Genomic DNA, 21,790 nt, shown 5'->3' with positions numbered 1-21,790 from the left:
ACCCTCAGAGGTTTAGCCTTTTTGCTGTTGGTCCTACCATTCTTCTTATCTGAATGACTTCTATTTATTCTCCTATTAATAAATACCTATTTTGAGTCTTACCCATTCTTCAAGGCAGTAATCACAGCCCTCTTGTTTTCTAATGCCTCCCTTCCCTGGTCACTCAAACCAGATCAATTCTGACATACCTATAAAGCTTATCTACTTAAGAAGGTAGGGGAAAGTTTTCTGTCATCTTCCAAACTAGACTGCAAGATTCTTCAAGGGAAAATTCATAGTTCATACTTTCTTGACTCTCCCTAAATGGTTGCATAATACACTATAGAACTCTGGTGCTTAATAAGTCTATCTGTGTTAATGTATGAATAGAACTTACAATTCCTTAGCGCATCCAGTGCCCACCGTTCTTCTGAGACAGGCAAGTGTGGATCTGGGATTATGATTTGATAATTCACTCCAACTTCCTTTAGTGTCCCGTCTGCATGCTGCTCCTTTGCAAACTGTCTCTCAGCCACAAAGAGGTCATCTACTTCCGACTTCCCAGAGGTACCCAGCGAATGAGACTGAGGTTTTGATGACATTAAAGGAGACTCTAATCCCAAATCTCTGTCTGTTCAATGGAACAGAGAAAGTAGAATACATCTTAGCAAAACTTTTAATGTGAAGCACCCAGAAAAATATTTGGAAAAAAATAACCGCATGAGCTACAGAGATTGTCCACAAAGTAAAACGCATGCACTTAGTGTGGCATTATGATGGCACACAGAAGGTGCATGAGCTAAGTCTGTTAAAGTGAACAGCAGATGCCAGAACCTGCATAAACCAAAGCAGTTAAGAGTCTCTTCACATTTTATTAACTAACATGTAGACTACTTTCTTCCAGGTTAACTTTGCAAAACAGCTTACCTGGACTCTGCAAACCAGTGACTGAAATGTCATGATGCTCCACTTTTAATTTTGGAGGTTCTTCTTCATCATTGTCTCCTCTACAGAAGAGAAAATAAATAAATAACCTTTTAGCCTCACAAGGTGCCTAAAGATCACTGCAACAAAATGTTAAGACTCATCCATCGTTTTTCAGATGCCACTCAGGAGCAGAGGCACACTCACTCGCACGGTGGCGGCTGGGGCAGTGGGATCGGCTTTGTGGACTGCTCCTTCACGGATGCGGCCATCCGACATATTAGGTCCTGCCAGCTGCACATTTGAAAACAGCACAAAATACACACAGCAGGGAAAGGAAAACGAAATACATTTTAAATATACTCAGACAGCAGAAATAAAAACAATGAACTATACCAGAAACCAAACCAAACCAACCAACAAATAACCCTATTTCTGCCAGAGGTTATCTTTATTTTGGAGACATACTGTTAAGTAGAGATAATAAAAACGCTATACTTTAAAGAAAAACCTAACAACATTATGGATACACTACCCATTAAAAAACCTTCACTTGACACTTATAGAATTTTTTCTTTAGAAAAGATACTTTTCCAAGTAAGAGACAAGAATACTGGAGTGGGCTGCCATGCCCTTCTCCAGGGGACCTTCCTCACGCAGGGATCAAACCTTTATCTCTTACAACTCCTGCACTGGCAGGTGGGTTCTTTACCACCAGCGCCACCTGGGAAGCCCAAGTAAGAGACAGCTATCTAGAAGAACAAGTTCTTGAAAGAACGCCTCTCAGAGAATACAGAGGAAGTATCTGTTTCCATTCAGTTTTTGGTTTTCAAAGTCCTATTACAAAAGCAAGGTTAAGATTGTGGAATATTATATTCAGAATAATAAGACACAACAGAGCAAGGTAGCTATGTCCAGTACATACACAGTCTTTTCAGAAACTGTCTGTGCCACCAGTTCATAAATTTGGGCTCCATTATCAGACATGGAGATGACGAATAAAGCTTTGTTATCTGAAAAAAAAAAAAAAAACAAGACAAATTCACTCTAATGATATGACCCACAGAGGCTGCCAAAGATGTTTCTAGTGTGCTGGTACTATTGTGCATCTTAATCTAAGTAAAGGTTACACATGATCACTCTGTAGACACTCATTCACTTAGTGAAAACTCATCAAATACAACTTAAAAATTCTGCAAATTATTTTATCTTATACTATATATATATTATACTTTAATAAGATAAAGATTATAAAAGCTAACACTAATTCCACAGTAATTTATTAAAAACAGAAAGGTGTCTATTATCTAAATTATTGAACTAAACATTATTTTTGCATTTATTCCACATTGCCCTTTTGCTAAATGGCTAGTTGGTAATATTCAGTAGGTGTTGATGAAATGAGGTCATAAATGTATCTTACCACCATGGAATTAAGAATTTTAAAAAGGGATCTTCATTATTAGCACTGTTAATGTGTAACTTTCTAACTTAAACTGATTTTTTAAAAACCTAAACCACACCCACTTCTCCTGTTTTTGCTTTTTCCCCACCATATCAGAAGAGGAAAGCCCTGTCAATGGCTAAATTCAATATTTCTTTTGGTAAATGTCACAGTGCACTTGAGAATATGAGCATTATTTTCAAATATCTTCTGATATTGATTTCTAACATAATGCTACAGTGATAAGAAAATAGGCTCTGTATGATTCAATATCTTTAGACCATATATTTTACACCCAGTTATATGTCTTTGGATATGCTCCAATATTTCCTGGTTTATAATCTGTGGGAACTTGAATAGAATTTCTATCCTGTTGTTGTGTGCAAATTATATAAATCTTAATTATGTTGAATTGGGTCATAGTGCTTTTCCAGTCTACTGTATCATTCTACTTTTCTGTCTGTTCATCTATTAATTTTTCAGAGTTTGATACTGAAACTCTAACTAAAACCCTTATCTATTAAAAAAAATAATCATAATATATGGTGGAACCATATGTAACTTTGTTTTGTATTTTCCAAGTCTCTGGTAAAGGTGTTATCATACTTTCATAATTTAAAATAAATAAATAAATATTTTATCTTCTCAAAAAAAATAAATAAAAATAATCTAAAAAAATAAGTCTATCTGCTATACTAGATGCTGCCCAATCCAAATAAATTTCTGCCCAAATAAACTCTTGAAGTTTTTAAAGAAACTAACAAAATAATGAAAGCCTTTTCAATGGCATTAGCTCCAATTCACCATCTTGATGAAATAAAGATCAGAGTAATATGCAGAAAAATTTTAAATGAGAAAAATTATTCAGAGAATGGAAGCATCCTAAATAATTTTTGGATATAAACTCGTAATTCACATTCTAGGCAGTAAATGCATTTCACTTGATCTGTATAAGAATATAAAAGGAGCAGAACTCCACGTCAGCTGTGCAACTTAGACAACACTGAGTGTCTTATGCAATGTCATGATGCACCTGGAGATTAGTGTCATTCAGCAGACATACTCGCCTGTTGCCACTTGTCGAACCAACACCGTATTCAACTTGATGACAGGGCTAAATGTGTGTTTGCTGTCAGCTGTAGATGCCAGAATCTTACTGTGACACCTTAACACCAGTCTATCATCCTGCTTTTGTAACAATACAAGAATATCTTCCAGCAGCAATGTATATAGATCTAAAAATAAAAATGCAGGAAAAGGTGATTAGTATAGAAACTGAGACGTGTTTTATAAATTTTATAACAATTTGACATAGAAAACTGACTTCTGGAAAATCTAGTAAATTTTAAAAACTGACTTGCTATTGTGTTTTTTAATTTCATTTTTAATAATTCATTTTAAAGTATCACAACAAATAAAAAGACAATGGTTCTTCACCACTGACAGTTTGAGATAGAGAAGTTTAAAAGAAGCTTTGCCTGATCAGCATACAAAGATGGAGACAGGACTGGATAATGACAAAATTTTCTGCTTCATTCCTAAGTAAATATGTAACACATTTCACATGTAAAAAAATAATATAAGCAGATTTTCTGTAAATGTATAAATAACACAAAGTACCACTGCTAACTGCTGTAACTGAAAAATGTGAGTGGATGTCTTTTCTCTTTGGCATAAGGAAACTTTCCTATTCTTTTTCTTTCTCTGCTCTCCCCCAAATTGGCAGACAGTACACCTACCAATAGTTTTATCTCTATTCACCTTCCAAACCAATGGGCCTTCATGAATCATCTTCCTTTTTGTTAAATCCAAATTCTGCCAAAATAAGGAGAATTATATATAAATTATTTCCAAGCACTTAGATGATATTCCATAGTGTCTCCTTTTAAGAAATTCCTAATATAAAAGGCATCACTTACATTCACTATTACTGATATCTGTAAGCTATTGAGAATAGAATAAAAATCCAGTTAAAGTAAGCTACATAAAATATTCTAAAAAGGAAAATGCATCTTGTAGAAAAACACCCAAGAGTAAAATCTTCCCAATCTCACTCTAAACAGATGACAACAGCTAATAAAAATGAAGCAAACATTCAGTCCCTAGAGTCTCAACCCCTTTCCTTATTTTTTCCTATGCATAACTAACTAGATCATGGCTTATGCATATGAAGTCTCCGAGTTCTAGGCTCTCGTTTCAAAAAAAGCTCTAAGGACAGCATTCATAGAAGTCTAGGAAGTACTCAGGCTTGCTCTAAATATCAATAACTTGAGAGAATTATCTTCTAGTATAAGCAGCTCTAGAAAAATCTTAAGTCTCTGGAAGTCTTCTGGAAGGAAGCTCAGCATATCAGCATGTGTTTTGATAAGCTGTTATGTAGGATATAAAAGTCTATTTTAATAGTCACCAAATATATCTGCCAAAAGAACCGGTGAAACAGTACAAGGAAGACTTAAAATCCACAGAAGTTAATTAATACAAAAACTCCATGTACTAGAAATAGCAATTCATAAATATTTTACTATCATTCCAGTAACGGTTTCAACTTTAATGCTTTGGAAGAGCTTCATAGAAAAATAATTGTATTACTTAACTAAAACATCTGGAAGGTTCCAACAGTAAACAGCCCTAGTCTTACTCAAACTATAGAGTACAATAAAATTAAATTTAACAATAAGGAATGTTCCTTAGTCTCCTACAAATTCTTGTCACAAAAAGTTAGTTTCACACAAAATACTCCTCTGATGAAAGACTAAAGTAGTCTTTACACACAGACCAAGACATTTAAAAGGAAGAAAACAATCCTTAGTATAGACAATCTATGATGTAAGAACTCCTTCAGATCATGTATGTTCCCACTGAGATGTTAATCATCTGCCAGGTCTTCAGTAAATTTTATTTTTTAAGTAATGATTGGACCATCTCTTACCCTGAGCTCTTCAACATTTGGGTATTCTGACAACTTCAGATTAGAGGTATCAAGGCGACGCTGATAATCTTCCAAGCGCTGAAAATCAGAGAGGACGGAGCTAAGGTTACTCCTTTGGATATCAAGGACCTCCCTTTTCTTAACCGAATGCAGACGCTCCCCCTGCATTTACTGAGCGCTCTGCAGCGCCGCTCTGCAACACCTCACTCTGAAAACACTCCCTTCTTTCCGCTGTGGTGACACTACCCTCTCCTGGTTTTCCTTCCACCTCTTCAGCACTTCCAATCTTTTTTTCAAACTCTCTGGCCTCTAATTAGCTTGTATTTACTTTCTTAATAGCAAATCACGTACATGGTAGAAAATTCAGAAAGTAATATAAGGCACACAAAAAACAGGAAGTCTCCCTCTATGCTTGTCCACACTTTCCCCACCCCAAGTTTTCTCTTAAGAAGTAATCACCCATTTCTTGGGTAGCCTATGAGGAAAATTCTAAGCAAAAAATAACACATATGGATATAAGTTAGCTTGCCTCTCTGCATGCTGTGTGTAGTATACCCTTTTTAAAAGAAATATATGGTAACATAATATTTTCATATGTGTATCACTTATTCAAAAATAACAATATAGTCATAGACACATTTCTATGTGTGCATAATATCAATATATCTTGGTGATGGTTCCATTAGCAAATTGAGAGTGGGCTCATTTTTTCAGTGGCTGTGTGGTATTCAACTTTGTGAAAAAACTATAGTTGAATTACATCTTACTAATGGACATGTATATTAGGATCCACTTTCAGAGGAAGAATGGTTGGATTTAAGGGTACATGCATTTTTCCCAAGATTATTAAATATTTCTGAATAGAAAGGTCAGCATGTATATAGTAAATGCCCATATACTCATCTACAGTCCACAATTAACATCTGCTTTATCTGTTTTATCACGTATCTGTATCTACTCACCCCTCTATCTGTTCATCAATCCATTTGATATTTTGGATGTATTTCAAAATAAGTTACAGATATAAGCACACTTTAAACATTTTATCATTAACAGAGCTAACAAGAGCTCAATATCATTAACGGGAGTTCAGTATTTGTTTACAGTTGTTTTTTCGAAGTAAAATTTACATACAGTGAAATGTACACATTTTAAGTGTATCTTTCCATGAGCTTTTACCAATGCATATACTTATGCAATCAAACTCCTATCAAGATATGAAATATGCCCATCACTTCAGAAGGCCCTCTCATACTTCTTCCTAGCTAAGATCTGTCCCCACATCTTCAGTGACAAACCACTTCCCTGATTTTTTCCCACTGTAAATTAGTTTAGCTAGGTCTTATAAGTTCACTAAACAGAATATATGTATGTGTACTCTTTAGTGTCCAGTTTCTTTCACTCAGAATAATGTTTGTGAGATTCACCCATTATTGCTGGTATCACTTTAGCTTATGACTATACTACTTTCGGTTTATGCTACAAACATTCCGGTAGAAGTCTGTGGGCATATATCTTCATTTCTCTTGGGTAGATCACTAAGAAGAGAATGCTGGATCAAAAGATGGACATGTGAATATGTGTTCTATAAATTTAGATATAAATTTCTGATTTTCCCGCTAGGGTTTTAACATTTTACATTAAAAACAACAAAGTTCCTATTTTTCCAAAGTTTTACCAACAGACTGAATGAATGAGCAAACAAGCAGCTAGAGATGCTCAAGAGCCAAATACAACTCTGACGTTCAACCACAAACTGTTCTGGACCCACCTACTACATGAACAGGTAACCCGGGTTCCGCCCTTCAATTATATAATAACAGCTATAAGGGTTACTGAACAGGCTCTGGGTAACACTAATTTAACATTCTTATTCTCACTGTCAACCTGTGTCTTCTTGCTTTTTCCTTCTTACCTGCTTGTTCTCTGCCTCCTTAACAGCCTGGTTCACATAATTTAAGATCTGACGACAGTGATCTGCAGCTTTCTTCACCTTCTCCCTTTCTGGTGGCCACTCTATATATGGCGAAAAAATCCAAAATGTAAAATGGAGGAAATCAGAAAAGAATATAAGCATATATATATATATATATATATAAAGGAGATACCACTTTATTTCAACAGTATGAAAGCATACTAAGACCCTGAATATTTTTATACCAGCATAAAAAACCTACAGCAGAATCTCAATTTAGGTAGTCTTGGGACAGGTAAGACTTCTTATCACAGTCTTTAAGCATAAACACTAATTTTTAAAACGAAATCAAATGTGAGGAGTGATGCTTTATATCAAGTATCAAGCCCACTCCAAGAAGCGGGTTTCATTCACATTGTAAGCTTATATAAACGAGACTCCTTTCTCCTTGCAATTTCAAAGTGCACAGCCTACAAGATTATGTACAGCTGACTAGTTAGGCAACATTTTTGAGTGATAAAATAATTAAAAATAGCTCCAAAATAAGTTTCTTTAAATTTGGGATTAAAGAAAGAAAATAACTTACAATACTTGTTATCATTAAAAGAAGATGAAATTCACCAAAATGTATTGAGATTGTGTTGAAGTTATGTTTTGGTAAAGAACACCAAATCAGAATACTTGAAATTATAATCCTCTAAACAATAGTTCAATTATACTGAATAAATATATTAAAGTACAAAAATTAATGTGTATGAATATTTTCAAATTCCCAGGCATAACAAATAGGCATTTAAATTGCACAGAAGTATTGAGAACTAAGTAAGTATAAGAACCTAAAACTCAATTAAGAAACTCAGATTCACTTCATATTTTAAAACAAGAGAGTTGGAGTGATAATACACTGATTGGACTTAATGAAAGTACATGTCCATAGATACAAAACATCTCTTCAACCTGGTATAGGCCTTCACCAAAGGAAATATGATCCATGCTAGAGGAAGTATTGGTAAACTTTTTCTGTATATTTTATAGGCCAAATGGTCTTTGCCACAACTATTTAACCCTCTTGTTGTACGGCAAAAGTAGTCAAGAGATAATATTTCAACAAGTGACCATGACTTGATTTATGTTCCAATAAAACTTTACTTACAAAAATATGTGTGAGCCAGATTTAACCATGATCCATAGATTGCTTAAACCCTGTGCTTGAGCTACTAATGGAGCACATTAAATCAAATAGCCTGAAGACAACTGGAATCTTGCTAGAATATTTTGTCATACTACTTGGAAATTCAAAGTGCCAGACAGCAGGATGCTGTGAGAGATTATTCAGCAAAATGTGTTTTTGTTGTTGTTGTTCTTAAGCTCTTTAATTTCAGTGAGAATATTGTACCTGTGTATTTGGCAATATTGTCCAAGAGGAGAGGGTACTTAGTAAGCCTCTGCATTTGAGTGGGAATGATATCCTTTAGCTGCAGACGACGACACAGTGGATTACTCTCAGCATCCTAAAATTAAAGGCAAATAAGTGAATCTGTAATTCTTATTAGGACTATAATTACCTAATATGCACCATATATTCATCATATAAATGTCTTCAGCATCACAGTTCTGGTTATTAAATCAAGACTTAAAACCTGCCAGGACATGTCACTGGCACACTCCACTTCTGTTTTCTCCTTTAATCATATAATGTAGCCTTTATCACTCAGCACATGGCTCTGTGCTATCTGTTTAAGCAAGGATTGAGAACACCATAATCATCTCTAAGAATTGCTTTCTTGTGAAAGAAGTTTTATCTTTACATACTAAGAAAATCTAGTTATGTTTTCCAATGATTGGCTTTCCTACCAAAAGCTAATCAATCAGTTAATCTGCTATCTGCCACTCCAAGTAGGTACAGTAGATCATAAATATAGATGTATCAGCTCAGCTGTAACAGAGGTCTGCAAACTTCTCAATAATATGCCAACATGGCTTTGAATGTCATCAGTCTCTGTCACAACTATTCCATTCCGCTGTTTTAACACAAAAGCAGCCAGAGACAATACCTAAAGGAATGAACTTGGCTCTGTGCAGGAGAGTTCTAAGAGGGCCTCCAAGATTCCAATTTTCTGGTGTACAATCTGTATAACCCACGCCCTGCCTTTGAGTGTGGACAGAACCTATCAATATGATGGCTTCTGTGATTAGGTGACTATCAGTTAACTCTAAGTCAATCAAAAAGGAGATTGTTCTAGGCGAGGCTGACTTAATCAGAAGAGTCTTTAAAAGCAAGCTCTGTCAGAGAGACAGGTTCCTACTGGCCTGGAAGGGAAGAACACATCTTATAAACTGCCTACAGGGGCTATGTAGCAAAGAGATTTGGGCACTTGCTAGGAGCCCAGAGCAGCTGCTAGCCAACAACAGCAAGAAGACAGGGTCCTCGATTATACATTTACAAGGAAATGAATTCTGCTGACAACAAGTGAGCTTAAAAGAGTCCCAGATGAGAAGTGCAGCTGCAAGTGATACACTGACTTCAGCCTGATGAAGGCATGAAGAAAGGACATAGATAAACAGTATTTGTACTCTTAAACTACAAAACTGTGACATGATACATCTGCATCAAGTTGCAACATTTGTGGTGATTTGTCTACAGCAATACAAAATATACTGTGTTCCAATAAAACTTTATAAAAACAGGGAAGAGGCTGGATATGGCCCGTGGGCTCTAGTTTACTGATGGTTATCTATACCAATATAAAGCCCAGCAAGCATGACTGCTGTTTGACTCTTCTCTGGGCTGGCTATAAGGCCCTTCTCATGTTTTGACAGTATTATTTCAATAGTGTGCATGGCTATTTCCTGCCAATATCTCCAAGGCAATGTGAACTTCTATGTCAAATATTTTAATCCCATCATGTATTCTTTATAATTCACCATTACAGTATCACCTTTATATCCTCCAGTAATTTAAGAGATTATGTATGGCTTTAAAAATGTAAACATAGATATAACCCTTATGCAAAATTTTAGTCTTAGAATCCCCCTGGTTCATTCCATAATTGATCCCAAAAAAAAACTGCCTTTTTTTTTTTTTTTTTTGGTTATATGACTCACTCAACTCACTTGCACAAAAGTCTGGAATCGAGAATCCTTTTTCTGGCGAGACTTGATCATTTCCAGGGCAAAGGGTTGGTTACTGCAAAAGGTGGCAGCAGCATGTTTCAACTTTTCCTCCCCGGGTCCACTGAACTGTGCCAAGAACACAAAGAATACAATAGAGAACGGGATACTGAGCTTATACAAGGCTAGGCAAAATGAGAGACAGCCACAATCCTTCCAATATCCCAGTCAGAAGCAGCAGAAATCTACATATTTAATGTGGATTATCAAGGATTCTCCACTAAAACACTTCTGACTCTGATGTATCCAGACCTTTTTTGATCATTGTCTAGTATTTTCTTGTTCATAGCTTCCCACAACTTACTACCTTTTCAGTCTATCCCACTTCTAGATCTGACAGAAAGGTTGACACCTAGGGAATATGAGACACAAAATGCTTAAAGACTGAGATTAAAATTTGATTTTCTTAGAATCTGACACCTTCACAAAAATTACTATCTTACTGCTGTAGGAAGAAAATCCTTGGGATTCAAGCTTACTTTCTTACTTATGAAATCCAGGGCAGGTCATAACTTCTCTGGGTCACAATAAAATTAATCACCTCTGCTTCACCTACGCAGAAGGTGGAGCTCCATCCCTTAAATTTCTCTTAGGGAAGATTCATGAGCCTATGAACCTCTTTTACTAAAAATTATACTTTTTACTGGCTTTCCGGGTGGTGCTATCGGTAAAGAACCCACCTGCCAATGCAGGAGATGTTAAGAGATACAGGTTCGACCCCCTAAGTTAGGAAGATTCCCCCTGGAGAAGAGGATAGCAACCCACTCCAGTGTTCTGGCCTGGAGAATCCCCACGGACAGAGGAGCCTAGCGGGCTCCAGTCCATGGGGTCGCAGAGTCGGACATGACTGAGTGACTAAGCACAGCACAGCACAGGGCATTTGTAGGTAAACGCTCAGTACTTTCCTCTTCAACTATGAAGCATACAAAGTGATGTTTTAATAGGTTGCTCCAATGCTGTATTTTTATTTTAAATATGGCATTAAACATATTTAGAGATGAGACTGGCAGAATTTTTGGTATTTTAGTCAATCTAGGTACCAGGCAATTACTAACAGCAGCTGGGTTTACAAAAGAAAATAACGCCCCAGCCTCGAGCAGTTTTACAGTGGTTTTACTAGTAGCAAAAGTACACATAAGGTGATCTCATGGGGCCAATACTAGAAAAATACTCTCCAAAACTACTTTTAAAAGATAAAATAAACCTAGACACCTATTTACGACTTCTGCTTTTAATATTTCTGGCCAATGCTTTGCCCTAAATTAACCATTTGTACCTAGCAGCAACTAACCAAACTGGTTAGTCCATTTTGCTTTTCCTCAATCTCTTATAGGCAAAACACATTGGTCAAGAATACAATTCTTTTTACATGCTCTAAAATAAATTTTCTGTCCCGCTTTTAAGAGGTATCTTTATTTCACATGTAATATTTATATAGTCCAAAGGGCTATTATAAGAGGACCAACTGTACTTTTGTACTTTATTAATGATGAATCTCACTTGACACTTGGTGTTAAACATTATTTATATGAGATGTAAATTAAACTGCTTCAGAATCAAGATTGATATCTTAAGTCCACATGACTCACAACTTTTTAATCCAAATGGAGAAGAAAACTGATGCTACGCTATGTCATACTACAAATTTTCTATTTCAAGTTTGGTAGTGTGCTGCCAAGCCCACAGAACTCAGAGATCAGGAAACAAAATGAGTCACACGATCACAGAGTAGCCACAGAATAAGTTGAATTTTCAAGGAAGTTAAGTCTCCTTAACAACAATAATGCCAGCACGGGTCTAAGGAGAAAATGCTCTGGAAAGTTCAGTAAACGCAAGGAGACTGGACTAGGATTCCCTGATCCTGTTTTACATGTCAAGTGGCTAATCATTAAGAAGAGATCTATTAATAGATTAGTAGGTTCTGAGTCATGCTCTCACCATCAGTGAAGAGAGTAAGATGAAGATTGTTTTGGTCAACTTTCCAGTATTTAATCTTTTTAAAAGTTATCATTGTAAAATTACCAAAATCTTTTGGCATTTCCTCAAGCAGCCTACATACTGAAATTAGTATCTGTTGGCATATCTAAACAGTTCCTGTTCAACCAGTGTTAAAATTTTGGGAACCACATCACATGTTTCACTCATGTAAAGCACTCACAGGCTTAACTACAGGACTTTCTTTAAGCATCTAGATCAAACCCACTTTCCTGTAGGAAGATTTTCTGTATGCTCCAGTTTAGGTGTCCCTGCTATCTACTTCCAAAATAACCTGTATTCTCCCCTTTTTGTAACACTAATCACACTTGAAATAATGACTATTCTTTTCCCCCTACTGATTATAAGCTCCACAAGGGCAGGAGCCTTATCTGTTCTGACTGCCACTGTATCCCCAGCACCCAGAACAGAGAGTATATGCTGACAAGGAGTCACCAGAAAGATAAATGCAATCTGCCAAGCAGCTACTATTGTCTCTGAACTCTCTTTCCTTATACTGTAAATAAGGTTAAGTAATTTTTACTCTTCTGCTTTTGTGATGGTAGCTCTCAATCTGTAATTGTCCAGTGTTTTACAGTACATTTCTGAGATTTTGACAACAAAAGACAGTTAAAATCCCACATCAGTTAAATTATTTTTATCAAGGTCCATTTTACTCTACATTCTTTAAAACACAAAGAACTACTATCTTTAGTTTGATGAGAAAAGAGCATGCAGTTGAATGGGCACTTATTAGAAGACTAATTAAGAATATGCACTTGGACCCTTTTTATCTTTACATTAAAGAATGAGTTTGCATACTTGGGAAGGTTAGCAGTTTAACCTTAAATCTGATCAAATGCCTATGAAAATCTTTAAATGAAATCACCAATGTCCTTACCCAGATCAGCAAATCTTCCCCAATCTGATCAATAACAGAGGTCTCATTCCTCTTCCGAATAGCCTTCATTTGCTCATTCAATCCAACTAAGGTGGGGAAAAAAACAATGAAAAAAAATTAAGCATACATTCATTTCAGGCTGAGATACTGGTAGTATCATGAATCTAAATTTAAAAAAAAAAGGATTTTCATAGTAGTATAGCTTCTTCCGTCATAGTTTAGTCAGTAAAGAATCTGCCTGCAATGCAGGAATCTGCCTGCAATGCAGGAGATCCGGGTTCAATTTCTGGGTCCAGAAGATCCCCTGGAGAAGAAAATGGCAACCCACTTCAGTATTCTTGCCTAGAAAATCCCATGGACAGAGGAACCTGGCAGGCTACAGTCCATGGGGTTTCAAGAGTCGGACACGATTTAAGCCACATAGCTTCTAATGGCCTTAAATATAAATCTGGACATAATTCCTATACATCTACACATCTACATATTTTTAGTTCTATATGAAAACCAGTTGCCAAAGCATAAAATAATGTGGAAACTAGCACATTATATACGGTACGGGGGCATCAAATACGCATTTAACCTCAAGATTCCATCTGTAACCAGCCATGCTTGTAAGAAAACAAACTTCAACTGTACAAGTGACTCTGCCCACTCTTCCTCTCAAAACGTGTATTCCCAGGCAATGGACATCATCATGCTCGAATGTGTCACGCACACTGGTGAGACTCAGCATCACCCACACTGGAGCAAAAGGCAACTATTCGGTGGGTGGGTGCTGCTAGGTGGTGATGGCATCCTTAATGAAAGAAAGACTAAAAGTAAGGGTCCTGGAGAAACAGTGACTTAAAAAGAGAGGAACTGATACTACTGTCTCCAAAGCCCAAGACAACTACAACCAGGGACAGATTTCTAATGTATTCATTCAAGCATTCCAAGCAACAAAACCATAAAATAATTTAATTCCTGAATGTTTTGGATTCTATGTTATGTATCACTCCCACAAAATATATTTATACATATATTATACAGAGTATATATTTTAAAAAACATATATAATGTAAGTAATCAGGGATTTCCAAGGGTAATTTTAACTATTTATGTTTTTTGTCTTAGGCATTGACAGGCCTAAGACATTAGGCCCTAAGTTCTGTGTTAATACTCTGAAAAAAAAAAAGTTGATGTGGTGGAAGTAAGGAATTGGGGAGAAATTCAAAGATCCAATTATTTCTTCATCTTATGCTCATATATAATTATGGAATTTTCAGGAATGCCAACATGGATACATTTATTTATAAGATTTTACTGTTATGGTGCCTTTTTATACCAACAATCTTTTATCTATTGGAAATGTTCGGAACAAAGATCAGAGTCAATTTATCTTACTGTGAAGTTGAAGAATATCTTCTAAGTTTGAAAAAATTTTCCGTAGTTCTGAAGGTGACAAAATTCCTTCTCTGGACACTCGCTGATAAAACACTTGATCTAGAACCTTCAATGTTCGAACATGAGCTCTTTCAGTGCAGAACAATTCTAAGTAGAAAAATGGGAAACATAAAATGTTACCTTACTTAGAATGAGATCAGACATAGACTTTGGCTGAAATTAAGAACCAAATGAGTAATATAATCATTATTTATAGTTTTGATAGGATATGGCATCTCTGAAGTCACTTAATTCCATGAAACTCTACTATATACTAGCTCTAAGAGTTGAATACTGTTAAATGAAAAGTATCATTTAAAACTGTTTTCTACTTACAAGATAACAATGTACTCTGAAATCCATTGGTTGCCAGCACCAACCAATCAGAACAACAACATTAGAAAACTGTAAGTCCAAATATCACATAGTCTTTGAACTGAACCCTCTTCAGAAGTAACAGCATTCTATGTTATCTAACTTGCCTACTAACTCTCTTTAAGTAATTAAGCAGGCTGCACTGGGTGTCTGCTGCTGCCCGTGGGCCTTCTCTAGCTGCAGCAAGCAGGGGCCACTCTCTGGTTGTGGTGCATCGGCTTCTCACTGTGGTGGCTTCTTCTGTTGTAGAGCCCAGACTCTAGAGCGCAGGCTTCAGTAGTTGTGGCACACAGGCTTAGTTGCCCCACAGCGTGTGGGATCTTCTGGGACCAGGGACTGAACTCATGTCCCTTGCATTAGCAGGTGGATTCTTAACCACTGGACTACCAGGGAAGTCCTGCCTATAGACTCTCATTTCTGAGGCCAAACTTTTTAATTTCACCATGTCTCAGTGTTGCTAGAGACAGGAAGTATATTTATTCAAATCACAACTTAAAAGAGAGTAATAGGCACAGCTTCTGTGTCATATACGCCAGGGTAAAATAAAGCACATTACACAAGGATAGAGGAAGACCTAGATTTTAGTTTTCTTCCCATCACTTACCAGCTGCATGATCTTGACTACAATTAGGCTGAGCCTTGGCTTTCTCATTTACAATCTATACACAAAAAAATAACAGAGCCTGAAAGTAAAGTCAGGGCACAAGTGTTGTCTCAATGATTCTTCATGTTTAAGATCTATGATGATATGAATTTTAAATAACTTGAATGCTAAACACATTTTCCTTTTAAATTATCAATAAGAATCATACAATCACTTGCATTTTTAAGTTGGAAAGTACAGGGATCATCTATTAATTTCCTCTCTGTTCAAAACAAACAGTGAGCATAAACTCTGAAGCAAACTCCAAGGTTTGGGGTTAGTTTAACTCTAATAAAACTCAATATATGTGAATAACAAAAATGAATTAAACTCACCATTAATTACTTCCTGTCTTTTGATCTCACAAGGCTTTAGTCCCAATAACACTTCTCGACTGACGAGCTGTTGCCAGTTGGGTGGGTCTGTCTCTAAGTCATTTTCAAACTGTTCATCCTCACTCTGACTTTCTCCAAAAGCTATGCTATCAAACCTAATGAAGAACAAATAATGATTTCTATTTCAGGATACCACATGGACAATGGGAGATAGCACAAGTCTTTATGTTACAGTCAATCAGTCAGATTTCTGAAGTATTACTTAGCAGAGCCTGAAACATCATCCTCCCTTACAAAATAGCTTGCATGTGTTAAAAAACCTCCATAAATTTTTAAATAGTTGTGTTTATTAAGAAATTTCTTTTATAGTATCTAACAGATTTGTGCATGGGGCTTTTTTTCCTTTAAAACTAGGACTTTAGGGAAAAAAGATATATTTCTTAAAATATACCCCACTGAAAGCTACTTTAGGCTTACTTACTTTCGAAAAGGCTTTGGTGTCCCATGTTCAGTCACTCTAAAACAATGGAGAATAGACAGTCAACATACAAATAAAATTGTGATGAAAAAATTGATGACAAAGATATTCAAAATTGTGTTAAACCACAGTGACTGATAAATAATTCTTCTGGATATTGCAATGACTTAATATCAAATAAACTAAAAAATATTTTAGTACCTATCTAATATTTACTACCAATAAATTCTATTTCTTTCCCCAAAAAAACATGTAGAAAAAAACACTACTAAGTATAGGCATACGATACAGTGAGAAACTTTTAAGCAATGTCCTAAACACCCCTAAGATACCATGAATTACCTTTCCACTTCCCATTCCTCCTCCTGCACCTGGTCTAATGGAGGAGGTGGGAAATCAAAGATGGTGTTGGGAGTACGAGGAGTGCCATCCAAGGAGTCTCCAGATGCTGGCATTTCTCCAGCTTGTTTTGATCCTGAAAAGATAAAAGTCAGACATTCAGATGCTGTTAATAAGAACAATGATTAAAACAAAAAAATCAGTCCCCCAGAAAGCTTCAGCCTCACCCATGGTCATATTCTTACTTAAACAACTGCAGGTTAGCTACAAATAAAATTCTAACATAAAATTTTAACATGCACTAAAAAATAAACTGGAATATCATTTTTCAGTTCAGTTCAATTCAGTCGCTCAGTCATGTCTGACTCTTTGTGACCCCAAAGACTGCAGCATGCCAGGCTTCCCTGTCCATCATTTTTATGCAGCTTTAAAAAAATCAACATAAGACATGGCAACCACTAGGAAGAACACATGATATGGAGAAACACTCTCTATATCCTCTTTTACTCCAAGTACCAATCTTCTTCATTCAAATTTTAGTTATGATGGTCTACCTCCAAATAACTTCATATTTCTCATCTCTGAAGTTTGCTCACTTATTCGTCCCATTTTCACTTCCCTTTCTTTTTTTCTTCCCACTCTTATTATTATTCCTGCTGCTGCTAAGTCACTTCAGTTGTGCCCGACTTTGTGCGACCCCACAGACGGCAGCCCACCAGGCTCCCCAGTCCTTGGGATTCTCCAGGCCTAGTTATCTGTTATTCCCTAGGTTTAAATGATGGAATTACATATATATAATATATATATTTGTTCCAACAAGGCATCAAGTGTCTTAACTTTCCTCTATGTCACATTAGGTATTTGTGTCCGTTTCCTTCTCTTTAATTGTATTTCTTTCCTTTTACCTTTCATGTCTTTCAGTTACATTTTTACTTGTATCCTTAAGAGGATTTTTTACATTTCCATTCTGATCTGCAGCCACAACTAAAAATATTCTATGCTTCGCCTAACATTTTGATTCTAAGAGTCTGAAAAAATAGTGTACTTACATTACTGTGACCTTACACATATTGTAATACAACATACCCTATACATATTATTCTTGCCAGATTAAGAGGCATCTTAGGTTACGATCATGTTTTCTTTTCTACTGGTCCAATGATACAACTCCTAGGTCACTTGAAATTGACTGTTTATCACATTAAAGTCATACACTCCACCAGTCACTTTCAGATTATACCACTGTTTGCTTCATGTTTCAATCATGAAGTCTTCCTGTCACCAGCCACCTGTGGAAGCACAGAAGCAGGTCTCTCGGCCCTGTTAAACTTTTAGATGGCTGGCTGACATCCTGACTACAACTTTATGAGAGAGTCCAACCCAAAACTGCCTAGCTAAGCTGCTCCTGAGCTCCTCACGCACCAAAAATGTGAAGTAGTAAATATTTTTTTTGTGTTACGCCATTCAGTTTTGGGATAATTTGTCACCAAGCAATTGATAACTAATAAAACAGTTATTATATGTAACAGTTATATTAAGATGTCTTGGTCTCCGCTCCTTTTTCATAACATGCAATTCTTGCTTTAGATATAATAACCTCTTTAATTTCTTCAAGAATACTATCTAATTTGGAGGTATTTTTATAAGTTCTTACTTATTCCCTAAATTGTTTGCTGCTAGTGGCAGTTTTTCTGTTTCTTTTGTATTTTCTTCTTTATGCCCGAATAGATTTGGTGGTATGTATTATCTTAGGTCTTGACTCTAATAACTTCTGCCAAAAGTGAGTAATGCTGAACATTTGTAAGAATGCAAGACTTAGCAGCTGACTTGACTTTCCTGTTCTGCTATGTAGAAGGGTCCTTTTCAGCTAGACGCTCCTCTGAGTGGCATAAGCCCCTGGCATGCTTACTGCCAGGCTTTAGGTCCCCTAAGGTGAGCTTCAGGGCACTAATACTATGGAGGACTTAAAAACTGTGTACTATGGCCCTACACAATTCACTTAGCTTGTGCCAAGTCATGTCCAACTCTTTGTGACCCCATGGACTGCAGCATGCCAGGCTTCTCCATCCTTCACTGTCTTCTCGCATTCGCTCAAACTCTTGTCCACTGAGTTGGTGATGCCATCCAACCATCTCATCCTCTGTCTCTCCTTTCTCCCCCTGCCCTCAATCTTTCCCATCATCGGTGTCTTTTCCAATGAGTCAGCTCTTCGCATCAGGTGGCCAAGTATTGGAACTTCAGCTTCAGCATCAGTTCTTCCAGTAAATATTCAGGGTTGATTTCCTTTAGGATTGACTGGTTTGATGTCCTTGCTGTCCGAGGGATTCTCAAGTCTTCTCCAGCACCACAATTTGAAAGCATCGGTCTTTCTTCAGCACTCAGTCTTCTTTATGGTCCAATTCTCACATCCGTAGATGATGACTGGAAAAACCATACCTTTAACTCTATGGATCTTTGTCGGCAAAGTGACGTCTCCGCTTTTTAATACACTGCCTAGGTTTGGCACAATTTTGCTTTCAAGGAGCAAACATCTTTTCATTTCATGGCTGCAGTCACTATCCACAGTGATTTTGGAGCCAAAGAATATAAAATCTGCCACTGTTTTCACTTTTCCCCCATCTATTTGCCATGAAGTGATGGGACCAGATCCCATGATCTTAGTTTTTTGAATGCTGAGTTTGAAGCCAGCTTTTTCACGCTCCTTTCCTCCTCATGAAGATGCTCTTCAGTTCCTCTTCACTTTCTGCCATCAGGGTAGTTACCGTCTGCATATATGACGATGCTGATATTTCTCCCAGCAATCTTGATTCTAGCTTGAGTCATCCAGTCCAGCATTTTGCATAAGGTACTCTGCATATAAGTTAAATAAGCAGCGTGACAATACACAGCCTTGATGTACTCCCTTCCCAAATTTGAGCCAGTCTGTTGTTTCATGTCTGGTCCTAACTGTTGCTTCTTGACCTGCATACAGCTTTTTCAGGTAAGGTGGTCTGATATTCCCATCTCTGTAAGAATTCTCCACAGTTTGTTGTGATCTACACAGTCAAAGGCTTTAGCATAGTCAATAAAGCAGATGTTTTTCTGGAATTCCCTTGCTTTTCCTATGATCCAATGGATGCTGGCAATTTGATCTCTGGTTCCTCTGTCTTTTCTAAATTCAGCTTGTGTATCTGGAAGTTCTTGATTCAAATACTGTTGAAGCCTAGCTTGAAGGATTTTGAGTATTACCTTACTATCATATGAAATTAGCACAAATGTATGGTAGTTTGAACTTTTCTTTGGCATTGCCCTTCTTTGGGATTGGAATGAAGACTGACCTTTTCCAGACCTGTGGCCACTGTTGAGTTTTCCAAATTTGTTGGCATATTGAGGGCAGCACTTTCACAGCATCATCTTTTAGGATTTGAAAGATTTCAACTGGAATTCTATCACCTCCACTAGCTTTGTTCACAGTAATGCTTCCTAAGGCCCACTTGGCTTCACATTCCAGGATGTCTGGCTCTGGGTGAGTGATCACACCATCACAGTTATCTGGGTCATTAATAACTTTTTAATATAGTTCTTCTGTGTATTCTTGCCACGTCTTCTTAATAGCTTTTGCTTCTGTTAGGTCCCTGCTGTTTCTGTCCTTTATTGTGCCCATCTTTACATGAAATGTTCCCCTGGTATCATCAATTTTCTTGAAGAGCTCTCTAGACTTTCTCATTCTATTGTTTTCCCTCTGTTTGTCTGCACTGTTCATTTAAGAAGGCTTTCTTATCTCTCCTTGCTATTCTCTGGAACTCTGCATTCAGTTGGGTATATCTTTTCCTTTCTACTTTGCCTTTTGCTTCTCTTCTTTGCTCAGCTATTCGTAAGGCCTCCTCAGACAATCACTTCGCCTTCTTGTATTTCTTTTTCTTTGGGATGGTTTTGGTCATCACCTCCTGTACAATGTTACAAACCTCTGTCCATATTTCTTCAGGCACTCTGTCTACCAGATCTCATCCCTTGAACTGTTCATCACCTCCACTGTAAAACCATAAGGGATTTGATTTAGGTCATACATGAAGGACCTAGTGGTTTTCCCTACTTTCTTTAATTTAAGCCTGAATTTTGCAATGAGAAGCTCATGATCTGAGCCACAGCCCGCTTCAGGTCTTGTTTTTGCAGACTGTATAACCTTCTCCATCTCCGGCTGTAAAGAATATAATCAGTCTGATTTCAACTTCTGTAACAAAGGACTAAGGTCTGTCTAGTCAAGGCTATGGTTTTTCCTGTGGTCACGTATGGATGTGAGAGTTGGACTGTGAAGAAGGCTGAGCGCCAAAGAATTAATGTGTTTGAACTATGGTGTTGGAGAAGACTCTTGAGGGTCCCTTGGACTGCAAGGAGATCCAACCAGTCCATTCTGAAGGAGATCAACCCTGGGATTTCTTTGGAAGGAATGATGCTGAAGCTGAAAACTCCAGTACTTTGGCCACCTCATGCGAAGAGCTGACTCATTGGAAAAGACTCTGATGCTGGGAGAGATTGGGGGCAGGAGAAGGGGACGACAGAGGATGAGATGGCTGGATGGCATCACGGACTCGATGGATGTGAGTCTGAGTGAATTCCGGGAGATGGTGATGGACAGGGAAGCCTGGCGTGCTGCGATTCACGGGGTCGCAAAGAGTCGGACACGACTGAGTGACTGAACTGAACTGAACTGAACAAAGAACATATTCATTTTCTTCTGATGCAAGAACGACTGCTTATATTCTGTAATGTAAGAATCAGAAGTTGCTGACAGAACTGTTCTGATTACAGATCTTCTGTGAATTCATCATTTTCAGTTTTACTTTTTCCTCATGCACTCTGTGACTCATATGACAACCCTCTTTTGGGTTCCAGTGGACAGACTGGCTCCCACCTTGGACTCCTTACACAAACTATGGGCTCCTACTTCCTTTATGTCCTTTCATACATCAAACCACTCGTGC

At 37.1% G+C, this 21,790-nt stretch overlaps 1 protein-coding gene across 4 annotated transcripts in view; it reads right to left on the bottom strand.

Moving 5' to 3' along the window:
- The window catches only part of ARHGEF12 (Rho guanine nucleotide exchange factor 12), a 161,450-nt gene that overhangs the window by 6,449 nt on the left and 133,211 nt on the right, over positions 1 to 21,790 (bottom strand). For all 4 annotated transcript variants that reach the window (XM_069555405.1, XM_069555406.1, XM_069555404.1 and 1 more), the window contains 15 exons: positions 16,833 to 16,965; positions 16,494 to 16,529; positions 16,013 to 16,167; positions 14,621 to 14,767; positions 13,238 to 13,323; positions 10,306 to 10,431; positions 8,588 to 8,702; positions 7,192 to 7,292; positions 5,277 to 5,354; positions 4,087 to 4,162; positions 3,415 to 3,582; positions 1,829 to 1,916; positions 1,111 to 1,197; positions 907 to 986; positions 377 to 610 (listed from right to left, as the gene is read on the bottom strand). In XM_069555405.1, coding sequence (XP_069411506.1) covers positions 377 to 610; positions 907 to 986; positions 1,111 to 1,197; positions 1,829 to 1,916; positions 3,415 to 3,582; positions 4,087 to 4,162; positions 5,277 to 5,354; positions 7,192 to 7,292; positions 8,588 to 8,702; positions 10,306 to 10,431; positions 13,238 to 13,323; positions 14,621 to 14,767; positions 16,013 to 16,167; positions 16,494 to 16,529; positions 16,833 to 16,965 — 1,710 coding nt within the window. The remainder of the gene's footprint in view (positions 1 to 376; positions 611 to 906; positions 987 to 1,110; positions 1,198 to 1,828; positions 1,917 to 3,414; positions 3,583 to 4,086; positions 4,163 to 5,276; positions 5,355 to 7,191; positions 7,293 to 8,587; positions 8,703 to 10,305; positions 10,432 to 13,237; positions 13,324 to 14,620; positions 14,768 to 16,012; positions 16,168 to 16,493; positions 16,530 to 16,832; positions 16,966 to 21,790) is intronic.

Source organism: Ovis canadensis, chromosome 15 (genome assembly GCF_042477335.2).
Source record: "Ovis canadensis isolate MfBH-ARS-UI-01 breed Bighorn chromosome 15, ARS-UI_OviCan_v2, whole genome shotgun sequence".
NCBI classification, from domain to species: domain Eukaryota; kingdom Metazoa; phylum Chordata; class Mammalia; order Artiodactyla; family Bovidae; genus Ovis; species Ovis canadensis.
This window is presented reverse-complemented; position numbering and strand designations above follow the sequence as displayed.